A 13,827-nucleotide genomic window follows, 5' to 3' on the forward strand; every position below is an offset into this window, starting at 1 on the left:
TTAATTTTTTTTATTAAAGAAATGTTTTTAAAAACTTGCAAAATAAAAAAACTGTGACACATGAAGCACCTTGTAAACCCCCTTCAGTATAAAAACTCATCCACACTCACTTTCCAGGGTAAAAATGTGAACAGAAAACAGCAGCGCTAAGAATCAGTGGCATTTCCCTTTAATGCAATGTCGCAGGCAAAAAATGAAATCACCACAGCAAAGAACAAAAATGCAAAAAAATTAACACAGCAAACCTGCGATTTCACTGCATTTCAATTAAAAAGAAGAAAAACTAAAACGCTTCATAACACAGCTCGTTGCATCTCTTTTCAGTGTTATGCAGCAAACTCAGTTCATATTCGAATGATTTTCACCTCCTGTAAGATAAAACGTACAGTTATGACAGGATGACTTTAAAATAACATTTGAAAGGTTTCGGCTCCTGCAACGAGTGAGCTCTGTGGCAATGTAATTACACACGGCCGGCTCTTTAAAAGCCACATTTTAGCCTCGAAAAGAGTTTTATGCTTGATTTAGTGTTGATGCATATTTCAGTACAAACTTCACAAACGCAGTTAAGACTGTAACATTTCATTGGTTTCCAATGTGTGGCCAGAGTCCACTAAAAGAGTCCTACATTGAGTATACAGGGACCATTAATGCTAATTATCTGTATTCCTGTTACACAAAGTTATGTGTATTTTAAAGTTTTTTGGGTCTTTTTAAATATTTGTAGCTTTTTCACCTTGGAAAGCTCCTTCAGAAAAGGTATAACACATACTCAACGAAAAAGGCAAATGAACAGCTTTGAATGTGTCTTCTGTCGTAACTTCTTGAGGTCAGCTGACCAGTAATATATAAAAATAACGCACACCAAGTGAAGTGAAAGGTTCAAACTTTTGGCATTTTCACTCCACAAACAGCTTAAATGTCTTAGTGTTTGGGGTGTTTCCTTTGTTTGCTGGTCCAGAGTGTTTGATCCTTTTATTTTAGCACCTGTAAAAAAAGATCATGTGATGTGACTGAAAGCTTGGGTCTGTTTGTGTCGGCTATATTTTTCTGTAACACTTCATGAAATGGGAGTTACACCTGGAAAGTTTCTGTAATAACGCCTCCAAACAACTGCATTTATGTTTGGAAAATTCAGTTTTAGTCCAAGAGTGCGATTTTTAGAAAACTGCACCAGATTGGCTGTAACCTGCTCTGATGTCTCAAACTTCAAAGTTGGACCGTTGGCCCTTTTTTCTAGCTGACTTTTACCCAGACTGAAACACGTCCCAGTTTAGATATATTCATTTTATTGATGTACAGTAGTAGTTACCTGCTGGTTGTAGGGGGCCATCATAAGTACAGTCCTGCTATTCGTGCAGGGAAAATGAGCGCGTAAACTTAACCCTGAAACACAGCGGCTGCTTCTCTTTGGTGAAGTTTTGATCCACCTTTCACAGCGGAAGTGTTTCAGAAACAAGCGTTTAGTCTTCAAATGATCTTTTATTTTGAAAATATATCAAATTCTTTATGCTGTTGCGGTCTCTGACTTCCTGACCTAATCGCCTGCTCTGTGCTGCTTAACTTTCTTTTAAAAACAGACTTAAGGCGACCCTGGAAGTCACTTCTGATGGAATCACAGCTGTGATCATTACGGGTTAACCTGCAAGGTAAGAAGACTAATCTGACTGTGTGCGTGCGCCACAGATATCAGCAACATTTAAAAAAGATGGTTACTGAAGGCTGTGATTAAATGTGTAAAATGTCTTTTAAATAAACACACAGTAGTTATATGGTAAGGGTGGGGAAAAAATCGATACTGTGTAGTATCGTGATATTTTGTTTGCTAATAATGTATCGATACAGGGACAGCAGAAATCGATATTTTGTTACAAAAAAGGTTTTTGTGCTCTGACTTCAGAGCATGTTGATCCTTTTTCTGAGCAAGAATCCTGACACTGTCCAAATGTGTTTAACTGTTTTTGGCAGCAATAAACATGACAGTTTACTTATTTTAATTTAAGACATGTTTTATTTTAATTAAGTTTAAAACTTTTTTATTTAATGTAAAATTATATTTTGTTTTAATTTACTTTGAAATTCTTCAGTTGCTGAATGGGCCGCATAGTTTTCATAAATAGCTATAATTGTACCAGATGGTTGCATTCAGTTAAGTTGGACTAGACTGTAATACAAACCGTTCAGTTTGTCAACAATAAAACTGAAATGAGAGAAAGACTGAGTGCGAGACTTTGATATTAGATAAAATGAATATTGATAAAGTTTACCTTTATGTACAGAATCTGAATATCGCAAAATATTTTTAAAAATTGCAATAATATCGTATCGTGCGTTAAGTATTGTGATAATATCGTATCGTTGGATGTATGGTGATTCCCACCTCTATTATATGGACGCCTGTGCTGATTCTGACCGTTTCCTGGACGTTTTTCTTTGAGACAAGTTTTTTGTCCCGTTTCATCAACTACGATTATCCTTAATTGAAAATAAAGGAAGGGAATTCAAATAAATCTTAGACACTTCTACTTAAACAGTAACATGTTTGGTCATTAACTGCACACACACAAAAAAGGTTTTCTAACTGTTAGGGGAAAAGTTTTTCTGCCCAAAGTTCAGTTCAGATGCATAAAATGTGGGATTTGACCCTGACGTCTGTGAGCCGCTTCACTCGAACACGAAGCTAAACGGTGAGTCTGGAGCGTCAGAAGTCGGAGTCGTCTGTCGCCGAGTTATCAGCACCGGCGGAGACTTCAAAAGTCTGCAGGCGGCTTTCATTAGCCTTCTGCTCAGTCATCTTCTTCTTGTTGTGGTTTCTGATGTGCACGCTCAGACCGCGCTCAGTCATTTCGTAGATCTGACACTTGGCGCAGTAGTACGGCGACACCCCGACGTGCCGGAACTGGTCGGCGAGGTACGACACGAGCGTCTTGAAGCCTTTGTTGCAGATGTCACAGCGCGGGATAACACCTGGATGCTCTTTTTCCAGGTGCTTCTTCAGGCCCCACCTGGACCCTTTGAACCCCTTCTTCTCCTCCGTGCCGGCTTCCTCCTCGGCTGCGCAGAGGCGGCAGACGAACACGGCGTCCTGGTTGGCGTGGCGCCTCGTGTGCGCGTCGAGCTCGATCTGAGTGCGGAGTGACTGCTGGCAGGAGTTGCAGAAGAACGTCTTCTTCCCCTCCATGTGGTGCATCTGCTTTAAATGCACCGCCAGCCCAGACGCCCTCTTGAAAAGCTTACCGGGCGGCGGGCACATCGTGCACACCAGTTTCTTACCTGAGCCCGAGTTCATCTCCATCACATCGCTGTAATCCTCTCCCAGCGCCAGCACGCTCGTATTGCTCACCGTGAACTCTTCGCTTTTGATCTCCTCTTCCTCGGTTACCAACCTCCTCTTCTGGCTCACCTGAGGTCGCAACCTCGCCGGTCTGGACGGCAGCAGAGCTCCGGGGTTCTCGCTGACCACCGGAGTTTTAACAATCGGCTCTTTCGCTGGGAGCGACCGATCTACGGACATCGTGAACTGGTAACTCTCCCCCTCCTCTTCAGGGTTTGAATACTCGATGACGTAGACGCCGTCATCGTCATCCTCTCCCACGACCTCGTCCTCTGCAGGCAGCGAGCACTCCACCTCGTAGAACACCTTCCCGTCGACGTGTGACTCCTCTTCAGCGATGTGAGTGTCGTCTATTCTCACGACTGTTATCTGGTCCATCCCACCGGCGCCATCCCAGTTTTTGTTTCCGGCCATGACCGAGGATGATGATGCTTTTCCTGCACCTCCGCTTTGAACGGTCGACTGCTTGGAAGCCGTCTGAAAGGAGAAAAATGTATTACATACCCAGCAAACAGATAAAATACTACAGAATGAAGGCATAAAAAGTCTTTCTGAGATATATCAATAAATCAATACCATATACACAGTATTTCCTGACAGTAAATATTGGTTTGTGACTGGCGTCCTCGTTCTGCTCGGCGTGGCAGCTCATGAAACAATCCTCCACCTGCATCACATCCTGGTTAGAGAGCAGCTCCATCTCAAAGAGCAGAACAAGGACTAACATCACCCAAGACGGTGAAGTCAAAGTCAGTCTGACCACAGGATCAGAGTCTGGCAGTCACAGCAAAAGCACTCTGATCAGCCTATTGTTGGAAAAACGGGAGACAGGAAGGGCCGATGCAAGTTTGTCAATAGTGAATCAACTTTCAAAATAAGAGCATATGGGAATATGTGATAGTGAACTGACTGAGATGCTGTCTGAAATTGATAAAACAATAAAAATAAATCTCAAAACACACCTGAGTGGTGTGCTAGCTTGGAACATGCTGGACTCATAACAGATCATTTTGTGTGGAAGAATACTCCTATAATGTGTGAAAGGCCCCTTTATATGAGAGCGCACTCAGAGCCTCAAGGACAAAGTCTGGTTTAGCAGAGAAAGTCGATAACTGCCCTTGTGACACCCCTCATCTCTGACTCGGGGTTTATAGGTAAACTTTCTTCATCCCTCTGGGCAGCCCACCAAAGTCTACGTGTGAAAAACACTTAACATTTATTCATAAATACTAAATATTATCCAAGTTTTATTTTTGTTTGGAGTGACCAGGATGGAAAGACTTAGAAATAAAAAGATCAGAAGGAGAAGTTAGACACACGAGCCTGAGGTGGTTTGGACATGTGCAAAGGAGGAGAAAGGATGTTGAAGATGGAGCTGCAAGGGAGGAGGAAGAGAGGAAGACCTCAGAGAAGAATCATGGATGTAGTGGAGGAGGACATGCAGGCAGTTGGTGACACAAAGGAAGATCCCAGGGATGGGGTGGGATGGAGCAGCTGAAAGATGTAGGTCTGCACGGTGATGGAGCTGAATTTGAGTAAAAGCAGTTCCACTCAGCAGGAAATATATTATTAATTAATGATTAATGAATTTTAATATTACATGTCCAGGTATTTGTTCGTAGTTTTTATCTGTACATGCTTGTATGCTACTCATTCATTGATGCAGGTAAGCATTAACATATAAATAGACAATAAACAAGAGAATTATTGTTCATAATACAATTATTATATTATTATATACATGTACAATAACTACTTGTATTATTTACAAAATCTGTAATTGTGTTTATTATGTCAAATAATCATTTGTGATTACAGTAAGTATTTTACTGTTTATTTATGTAACTGCACAGCTCTTGCCCATAATTCATGCAATTGCCATTAAGACCATTTTTTCTATTATAATATTTTAATTTTCACATACATGTAGATTATATAAGCTACTATTATAATTTTTCATTATAATTTTGTATTCCTTTTTTATAAGTGCACGTTTAAATGTTTATTTTGATCATTCCTGTTATAACAAGACTTCCATTCAAAATGTTCTGTTTTAAGTAGAAGTGAGACGTGAGCAGCGATACTTCACATTTTAACGAAACATTTTTTCTCTAATAAATAATCCGCCACGACCTATTTTTCTGCTCAAGTCTTTTCTGTTTATTCTTTTAAATAACAGCAAGAATAGAGTCAACATTCAGCACGACCCTGCAGCCGAAGTCAGCCATCACAACCATTAGCTTAGCAACGAACAGCTAATCAGTAGATAGAGGCAGCTCTGAGGTTCAGATTTCTCCACTATGAACTAGTTGGCTCTTTAACATTAAAGGAAAAGAGTTGAACTGCATGCACAAATGTTCAGGTACAGCTAATCGTTCACCTTTAATCGATGCAGATGGTCAGATTTCCTGCAGAAAGCTAGCTGAGCCACAAAAAGAAAACACACAAAAAGACGTGTGTTTTCTTTCAGGACAAACTAACGAGCTGAAAACACATGACAGAGCGCCCCCTGGAGCCCTGGATGTACTTTAAAAGTACCAGCAGTCAGCGAAAAACAGTTCAGTAAAAAACTGTACAACAGAACGATATTGTACGATAAGATACAAGTTACCCTAGAAGGGACTCAGTTACGTGTAAACTAATAAATAAAGTCACATAAAATGAGCTTAACAAGTTAAAATGTCATATAATAATAAATATAAAAAAATAAACATTTGTAATTTAGTAAGGAGCTCGGGGTAAATTTAAAAATAACAATTAAATTAAAATGGAATAAAAATGAGTAAAGGAAACAACAGAATAGCCCTCAACATTAAAAAAATCAATAAAAAACTAAAAGAAGATTGGAAATAAAATACAATAAAATTTAATAAAATATAATTTTAAAAAAATCATAATTTAATTCGTGAAGAAGCTCCACGGTACTTTTACATTTATTAGAGGTGAATTTCGTCACTGTTGCTTCTTTACTGAAAGAAGCGCTTTGTCTCTGTAACAATGCCCTGTTCCAATAAAGTACTGAGGTTTTGAATATCCTGGTCTGCGCATGCGCACTTCTGATGAGTGATTCGACGCTGAGTAGCTAGCATCTCGTCAGATCTGTGCTTTCTCTGCATTCGCTCACTTCTCGTGAACAGTTATTGTTTAACAGCTGGTCATTTCTACCGAGCGGAACTACCGTGACCGAGGCGTGAAAGAATATGCCCAAAAATAAAGGTAAGGCTAGCGGGAAGCCATCCGTTAGCGACGAGTTTCAGTTGATTGTGTCGGAGCCCGCCGCGGACACACGCAGCTAAAACGTGACACCGACCGGCTGCTGCTAGTTAGCCCCGCGGAGCCTCGTTTACACGACCGTTAGCGTGGTATACGTGATGTTTACCCGCTCTGTTTGGTTCTATGCGGGGTAACTGTGAATTTAGGAGAAATCTAATAAAGTTCTCCTTCTCCGTTAACGATTGAGCTAACCTGATTACTGGTGTAGTCCGCTGCTAACTATTACAGCTAACCAGCTAGCTTCTACCTAGTTACCCCACCCGGGCCGGCCCGTAATATCCGCCTCCAATTTCCACCAATATGCAGCCCTTTAAAACACCAGAGTGTCTTTATACTGGGTTCTAAACTATTCTTCAGATGGTATTGTAGCGTTTGGACGATGTTACGACCCTTAACATAAAGGTTAGCTCCTCTTTCTGTCCGGTTCCCCTTTCAGAGAGAAGCTCACATAGGCGTTGAAATTAATGCCATCTCTGCTGTGTACCACGATAAAACGCCAGTTTGGATAACTGAAATTGAACCATTCACACGTACTTAAAACAAGGTGTCAGTGTTGTCTTGTTTAGCAGAAGTTTCTGGTGTTTCTAGTCATTTTTGTTCCGTTGCTAAACAAAAAGCTTCCTTAAGCTTGATTAAATTTAACTCCACTCAAGCCAACCTGATGAAATCTTAGTATTGGTGTTTTTCCATTTAATTGTTGGTTGATTGTTTATGGCGCCAAAATTATTTATATGTACGTTTAAAAAAACAAAACAGTGAAATTGACACAAACCACTAATGTATTTCTGCTTGTTTCTGTTTACAGGTAAAGGAGGTAAAAATCGGCGACGTGGAAAGAACGAAAATGAGTCTGAGAAGAGGGAGCTGGTGTTCAAGGAGGATGGACAGGGTGAGTGTGGGTTCAGTTTATTCTGTTTGTGGGTTAGAAGAGTTGCCTTCACCTCCGAGCTAAGCAAGTATGCAAGTATTGCTTGCACAATATAATGCTGTTCACAGAAAGGAGCGCCTTACAGAAAATTGTCAGGTAAACAAAACACTGACAACATTATAGCACTGATGCATTTACGTGTTCAAAAAGGAGTAGGACGAAGTATAAACTTATTCATAAGGTCTAGGATTAAGTGTCACTGCATGTCCTTAACAAACAGTAATTTAGTGTGTTTGATGTGAGTGGGATGAAGAGTGAACTATTAAGGTTTTAAAGTATGTCTCAGTTAAAATACAGTGTTTCTTCTTATTATGGGAAAATAAAATTGAGTTACACAAAGGAGAGTGATGAGTAAAATACAAAATAAAATGTAATAAATGTAAAAAAAAAAAAAATTAAACCTTTTAAATGAATGAAACAAAGTGCTGTTTAAAAAGCTGCATATTATTGGATAAGTTGGGTCTGTAGAGTGAGCTCGTTAAATTCAATAAAACAGAATAAAAAGTGCCTCCCTAAAACAAATACGTCACATACTAAAAGTGTAGTGGTCAGTGTATGAAGAAGAAAAGTTATTTAAATAGTAATAATAAAAGTTTGTTCTAGTGTTAGTTTACTGTATCAGCTGTAAAACACAGTTACACAGAGCTATGTTTCACTATATTATGTCTCTCTCTCTTTTTCCTTTTTTTTTTTTTTTTTAGCATCTGCAAATAAAAAAAGATCTCAATAACTTGAAATCAAAATGAAGACATGATATAAAAATGTTTAAATGCTTTGGCGAAACCTGAATATCATCTAAACGTTTAGAAAGTAACAGGATGAATACAAAAAGACAAAAATAAATTTAAGGAGGAAAAAAAATCCCAATTGTAAGTTGGGCACAGTTTTAAGAATTGTAAACGAGTGTCATAGCTCATCGTTCATGTTAGAACTACTTAAATCTCTAAGATTGAAATGTAATCTTTCAGTCTAATCTAATCAGTTTTATCCAAACAAAAAAATGCTTGAAGTTTTCAGTCCTGTGCTTGCATATGTGACAATTATTTGATGGTAAATCAAATATTTGCTTAAAAAATGTCTCGTTAAGCTGTGAGGATTTAAAATATCAGCTGTAGTTGATGAGCAGACAGTCAAAACACACCAGCTCCCCAGCCTGCAGGTGTCATTTAACTCATATCAATTTAATTTTGTTTGTATAGCACCAATTCACACCAACAGTTGCGTCAAGGCGCTTTAAGGTAAAGACCCCACAGCATTAGAAAGAAACCCCAACTTTTACATGACCTACTATAAACAAACATTTGGTGACAGTGGGAAGGAAAAACTCCCTTTTATCAGAAGGCAAGGATTTAAGAGCAGTGATGTTTAGAGCGCTGGATGACTGAGGGGTTTACCGGCTTTACTGGATCTTCAGCTTAGAAGTGTCAGGATCCAGCTGGAGCTGCTCAAAAATTCACTGCTCAAATCCGGATGTAACAACCTTCTGAGGAGCAGGTTTAAAAACAAATTAAAATTTAAAGTTAAACATTGCAATCACTGGATGATCTATCTTGTGTCATTATGCCATTCACAAATATTTATGGCTGGATCCACTCCCTACAGCCTCGGTGCATGTGTCACTGATCCTGCCAGACCTGGATCAGAGAATCAGGGACCTCCTGGACAGTCTGGTGCTATTTGGAAGCATGGGTACAGAACACTTCAGAGGTTCTGATGAAGGTGTGGGTCAGTTCTGCCTTCATCATTCAAGAACTGTTCTGTACCAGGAAGAACCCAAAGCACCAGGATAGGATTGCAGTCATTCTGGAGTGTGTTTCAGGCTTCAGACTCTCACGTCTGTCGCATGTGCTCAGTGTGAACAGTTTGTTCAGAAACATGCACAGGAGTGACCTGCAAAGCAGCACATACTGTTCCTGCTGTTATCTACAGCTTTGTCTAGCTCTGCTCCTGCTGGTGTCCACTCCAAATCTTGGCACTCTGCTGGGAGACTCTGCAAACTTTCCTGTAACCGCAGGCATGGAGATCCTGAAGGATCTGGACTGCACGGGCAACCATCAGTAGCCGGGACACTAACTAAAAGCAAAACTAGAGAAAAATCAGTCAGAAGAGAGGAAGAGCGAGCAGTCTGTGGGCACCACCTGCCATCCCTTTGTGGGGGTTGTCTTGTTGTCTCATCCAGTGCATCTGTCACTTTCATTTGCACCAAGGCAGCTGAAATAGATTCATAATGGTTTATTCCTCCTATTCTGAACAGTGTACGAGCCCTTTATTACAGGCGAGTATATCACGGGTTGATTTAAGCTTCCTTTGCTCTCTTGTGTCTCAGAATACGCTCAGGTGATTAAAATGTTGGGGAACGGACGTCTGGAGGCGATGTGCTTCGATGGAACCAAGCGGCTTTGCCACATCAGAGGAAAACTCCGGAAAAAGGTAGGAATGACCCGAGCACCTTCTGTCGCCTTCTCCCACCATCACACACAGAGGAAACTCTGTGGTGTGACGCCGCGTCAGCATTTTCTCAGGCAGCCGCCGTCAGCGTGTGTGCGGGTCACAAAGTGCAGCGTGACCCTGTGCCACTCATCCCTGCTTTGTTTTGTTTTCCTCCAGGTCTGGATTAACACGTCGGACATCATCCTGGTCGGGCTGAGGGATTATCAGGTGTGTTGGTGGCTCACACAGGCTTCAGATCAGACCACTAATACTGTTGTCAGTCACTGAGAGGGCACCGTGAAGCTTTAACAGCCTGAATTACTTTTCCTAAACTTATTTGTGTTTTATCAGTAGAGATGTTGATGTTTATGATGGCCACAAATAACAGAAAACTGCTCACAGTTGTGTTTACATGGAGAGTCCTACCTACGGGGCTCTGTAGGGGGGCTTAGTTAAAAAATCTTAAGTTACTGTGATCAGTAACACAAACTTCAACCCCAACTTCTGTTCCAGGACAACAAAGCTGACGTCATCCTTAAGTACAACGCAGACGAGGCTCGCAGTTTGAAAGCGTACGGAGAGCTGCCAGAGCACGGTGAGTTACGCTGCACGTGTCACATTAACGAGGCGGTTTTTTAAAAACTTGCTGTGTTAATGTTACTGCAGCTGGTTGTCTGGTGTCTGTTTTACTTCCATGAACTTCCACAAACATTATTGTGTCAGACCTGTAGGTGAAGTAGGATTCTGTTTTCCTGCAAATCCAAGGTGGAAAATAGTTGCAGGTTTTGATCAGCAGAGGGCCTCATTGCACATCACAAACATACTGAATTTTGGGACTGAGCAAAGTAGCAGCACCGTGGTGATGACCCAACCAACTGCAGGAAAACAATAGAGGAAGCGTTAGGGCTACCCGGTTAGCCATGCATGAACTTTCAAAATAAAAGTTCAAGGTTTCTCCACTAATAAATCACGTGCAAGGTGGAGAAGTGGTGACAGTCTCATTTCCAAACTGCTCCCTGATGGTGATGGTGATCATTCAGAGCATCTATAACTGCACAGTCCGACCCTGTGGCGTGATTAGATTCACTCTGGGGTCGGCGTGAGTACTCGTGAGATGTTTCTGATGCATTTTCTGTTTCATCTGCAGCCAAAATCAACGAGACAGACACATTTGGACCTGGAGACGACGATGAGATTCAGTTCGATGACATTGCAGATGACGATGAGGACATTGATGATGTAAGTTGGCGTAATTGAACAATATTTTTTTTATATATTCTAAGTACCTGAATTTAATTCTTCACAGGAGTGAATTATAATCCCAAAAGTAGTCTTGAAGCCAGTACAACACCTTGAATTAAACATAAAGAACTAGCAGCATAATTTTACTTTCTTCTTTTAGTGCTAAATCTCCATCAGTGACCTTATTTTCTGAGACACAGTGGAGCTTTGCTTGCTCTTAAACAAGTTTGGTCTTGGAGCTTGTGTCATCAAAAAAGTTGTGGTGGTCACATTTTATTGCATTTTATAGACAAAAAGCTTATAAATCATAATTGGTCGTATTTAAGTTCATTTCTGATTTAAAACAATAAAAAAAAAAAAAGAGGAGATGTGAGGATGGTTCTGACGAGACAGTTTAGCTGAGCGAGCCTGGGCGTAAACTTGTTTTTAAGTGACTTTGGAGTCTTGCACCTTCTAACAGCCTTATATTGGCTTTTTTTCACATGTGTTTTAGATTAATGCATTTGAGAGATTTTCTAGATATTTGATGATCCTCACCATCTTTGGTTGCACTTTAACCCCCAACATGATATAAACTGTAGAAGTAGTTTGTTTGGTCCAAATATGGTGGATAACTAAACTGCGTGCACGCTGGGATCAGATTGTGCAGAACAAACTCAAATGTTTCCTCTTCCTCTTTGCAGATCTAAAATCCTGCCACTGGAGGGAGAAGGTGGGATTTTGTTAGAGATGCTCCGATTGGGATCTTTCGAGCCGAACACAGCGCACCGAAAATAATTATTTTTATTAAGATCAGCCTATGCCAGTCCAATACAGTTTATTAATATACAGTATGTTTAATCCAGCTTGTTTATCATCAGTAGACATCTTTGTTGTTTGGAGAACTTTAAGTGCATTTCACACGGGGGAGATCACCATCAGTACTTTGATTTATTAGACAAGACGCTGCTTTAGAGACTGTCTCAGTTATCAGACGGAGACCACTGAGGAGGATGATTATGAAGATGATGATGACGCCGACAGTTTGCTTTCCCCACCTTTGTGGAGAATCTGAGCTGATTGACTGCATCATACGTGTAAGGTGAACATCTGGAGCATTTCTAGATTTTTACCCTTTGCTTCCAGCTGCAACAGAAAAAGGCAAATCTGCCATCTCAGTTTTGATTTTTTGTTTCCTCCTTAATTTTACACACAGCTGCGCAGAAAACACACTCATTGTCTCATGACTGCAAAATATCTCACACCTAGTGCATGTCATCTTTTAAAAATGTATTTATATTCATTTCACACTGTGGAATTTACAAACGAGTACAGAATCTCTGGATTCGCCAATAAAAACATTAACTAGTTTGTGTTTTTCCTCCTTGATCGTTTATCGTTGTTTGTTGATTGCAGAAAGAATGCGTTGACCACCACGGTGGCTTTTTGCTCCCTTTCCTTTACGCCCTGCCTGCTCACATAAGCTCGTATTTTTAGTTTAAACCCAGGCTGAATGAAGGCAATCCTGCTCCCCTAAAATCAAAAGAAGACTCAGATGTATTCTTCTGTTTACTTCCCTCATTTGTCTTTCTGTTGTTGTTTCTTTGTCCTCTCTTTGAACTCTTTGCTGCTCGCAATTCCGGTCACTAGACCAGCGGTTCCCAAACGTTCCCCTTGCAGACATCCCCACCAGTTAAACCAGTAAAACCTCACAGCACAGCCATTTATCATCGCATAGAACCTCTAGAAAAATCAGTGATTTATATCTGCAGCATATTATATCTATTTCCCCTCCTCGCAGTCCCCGAGGAGGCCCAGCACCTCAGTTTGGGAACCACTGCTCTAGCCGACGTGGGGCCTGTTGCTGTTGTAACTGAATTAATAAAAAATTAAAATGTACTATGATGTTTGAAGGCTGGGTTTCCAATAAAGATCTTAACTCCACTGACCTGGCATCGTGGTTTTTGGGCGCCTAACGCACTTCCTGTGCCGGTCTGATGGTGGCAGCAGGACAGATAAACTGACCTTGTGCTCTTGGGCACTTTAAGCTGAGAACATTCAGGGTTGCAGGGAACAAAAGCTGGTATTTTTGTCCTTACAGTGTGGAGAGGCTGTGCAGGAAGTGACGACCTGCTGTGGTGAATCCTTCAGCCTCAGGCTCACAGTGTGCCTGCTCTTTGTCTCCAAATGGTTTTATTTAAAGTTGACCAGTCCTTCTGTCCCTTATTTAAGTTCTTATTTCATATTATTTCTACTCTTAAATGTTTACGTTGGGGAGAACAAAGACCAAGGAAAGAAGCTCAGTAATGCAGGCTTTTTCTGGCACAGCGCTTGCAAAAACAATACCTAATTAGATCAGAACCTTTGGTATCTGTTTATACTGCATTTATACTCTGTGTGTTTGTGTCTTATGTCCTGCAGGTTTTTCATAAAGGTCCATTTTACCACATTATTGGGTTTATGTAATATGATATAATTTGAATGCACACCGAAGCGGATTTTGACCGTTTTTAAGACATCGGCTGGTTTAGTTCGTTGGATTTCTGCAATTATCACACAAAAACATCTGTATCTGAGAGGCTGTGGTCCACACGTTAATTTTTTCTTTGTGATTTATTTAAAAACCTCATTGTTGTTATTT

At 40.5% G+C, this 13,827-nt stretch overlaps 2 protein-coding genes across 3 annotated transcripts; one reads left to right on the forward strand and one right to left on the reverse strand.

The window, feature by feature from the left end:
• Nucleotides 1-153: 153 nt before the first annotated feature.
• On the reverse strand, nucleotides 154-6,151 carry LOC146567643 (uncharacterized). Of its 2 annotated transcripts, XM_085287651.1 has the most exons (3): nucleotides 5,715-5,794; nucleotides 3,911-4,140; nucleotides 154-3,811 (listed from the first exon to the last, which is right to left on the reverse strand). In XM_085287651.1, the coding sequence occupies exons 2-3, from the start codon at nucleotides 3,911-3,913 to the stop codon at nucleotides 2,702-2,704; spliced, it is 1,113 nt and encodes a 370-aa protein (XP_085143777.1). In that variant the 5' UTR covers nucleotides 3,914-4,140; nucleotides 5,715-5,794; the 3' UTR covers nucleotides 154-2,701. The 2 variants fall into 2 exon arrangements, with proteins under 2 accessions (XP_085143777.1, XP_085143778.1); XM_085287652.1 differs by lacking the exon at nucleotides 3,911-4,140 and having other exon boundaries at nucleotides 5,715-6,151.
• A 225-nt stretch (nucleotides 6,152-6,376) lies between these two features.
• Nucleotides 6,377-13,130, forward strand: eif1axb (eukaryotic translation initiation factor 1A X-linked b). Its single transcript, XM_085287679.1, has 7 exons — nucleotides 6,377-6,550; nucleotides 7,413-7,496; nucleotides 9,862-9,965; nucleotides 10,143-10,193; nucleotides 10,479-10,560; nucleotides 11,113-11,204; nucleotides 11,891-13,130. The coding sequence occupies exons 1-7, from the start codon at nucleotides 6,535-6,537 to the stop codon at nucleotides 11,894-11,896; spliced, it is 435 nt and encodes a 144-aa protein (XP_085143805.1). The 5' UTR covers nucleotides 6,377-6,534; the 3' UTR covers nucleotides 11,897-13,130.
• The last annotated feature ends 697 nt before the right edge of the window (nucleotides 13,131-13,827 follow it).

The sequence above is a fragment of the Mchenga conophoros genome, linkage group LG9 (genome assembly GCF_057382185.1).
Source record: "Mchenga conophoros isolate Kocher_MC1m ecotype Shallow Benthic linkage group LG9, M_conophoros_male_GT1.1, whole genome shotgun sequence".
In the NCBI taxonomy this organism is placed as follows: domain Eukaryota; kingdom Metazoa; phylum Chordata; class Actinopteri; order Cichliformes; family Cichlidae; genus Mchenga; species Mchenga conophoros.

What these genes read in the sequence shown, in the direction of transcription:
- eif1axb (XM_085287679.1), top strand. An exon ending in GAGGAAAACTCCGGAAAAAG is followed by an intron (nt 9,966 to 10,142) that starts GTAGGAATGACC and finishes GTTTTCCTCCAG; the next exon opens with GTCTGGATTAACACGTCGGA. An exon ending in TCGGGCTGAGGGATTATCAG is followed by an intron (nt 10,194 to 10,478) that starts GTGTGTTGGTGG and finishes CTTCTGTTCCAG; the next exon opens with GACAACAAAGCTGACGTCAT.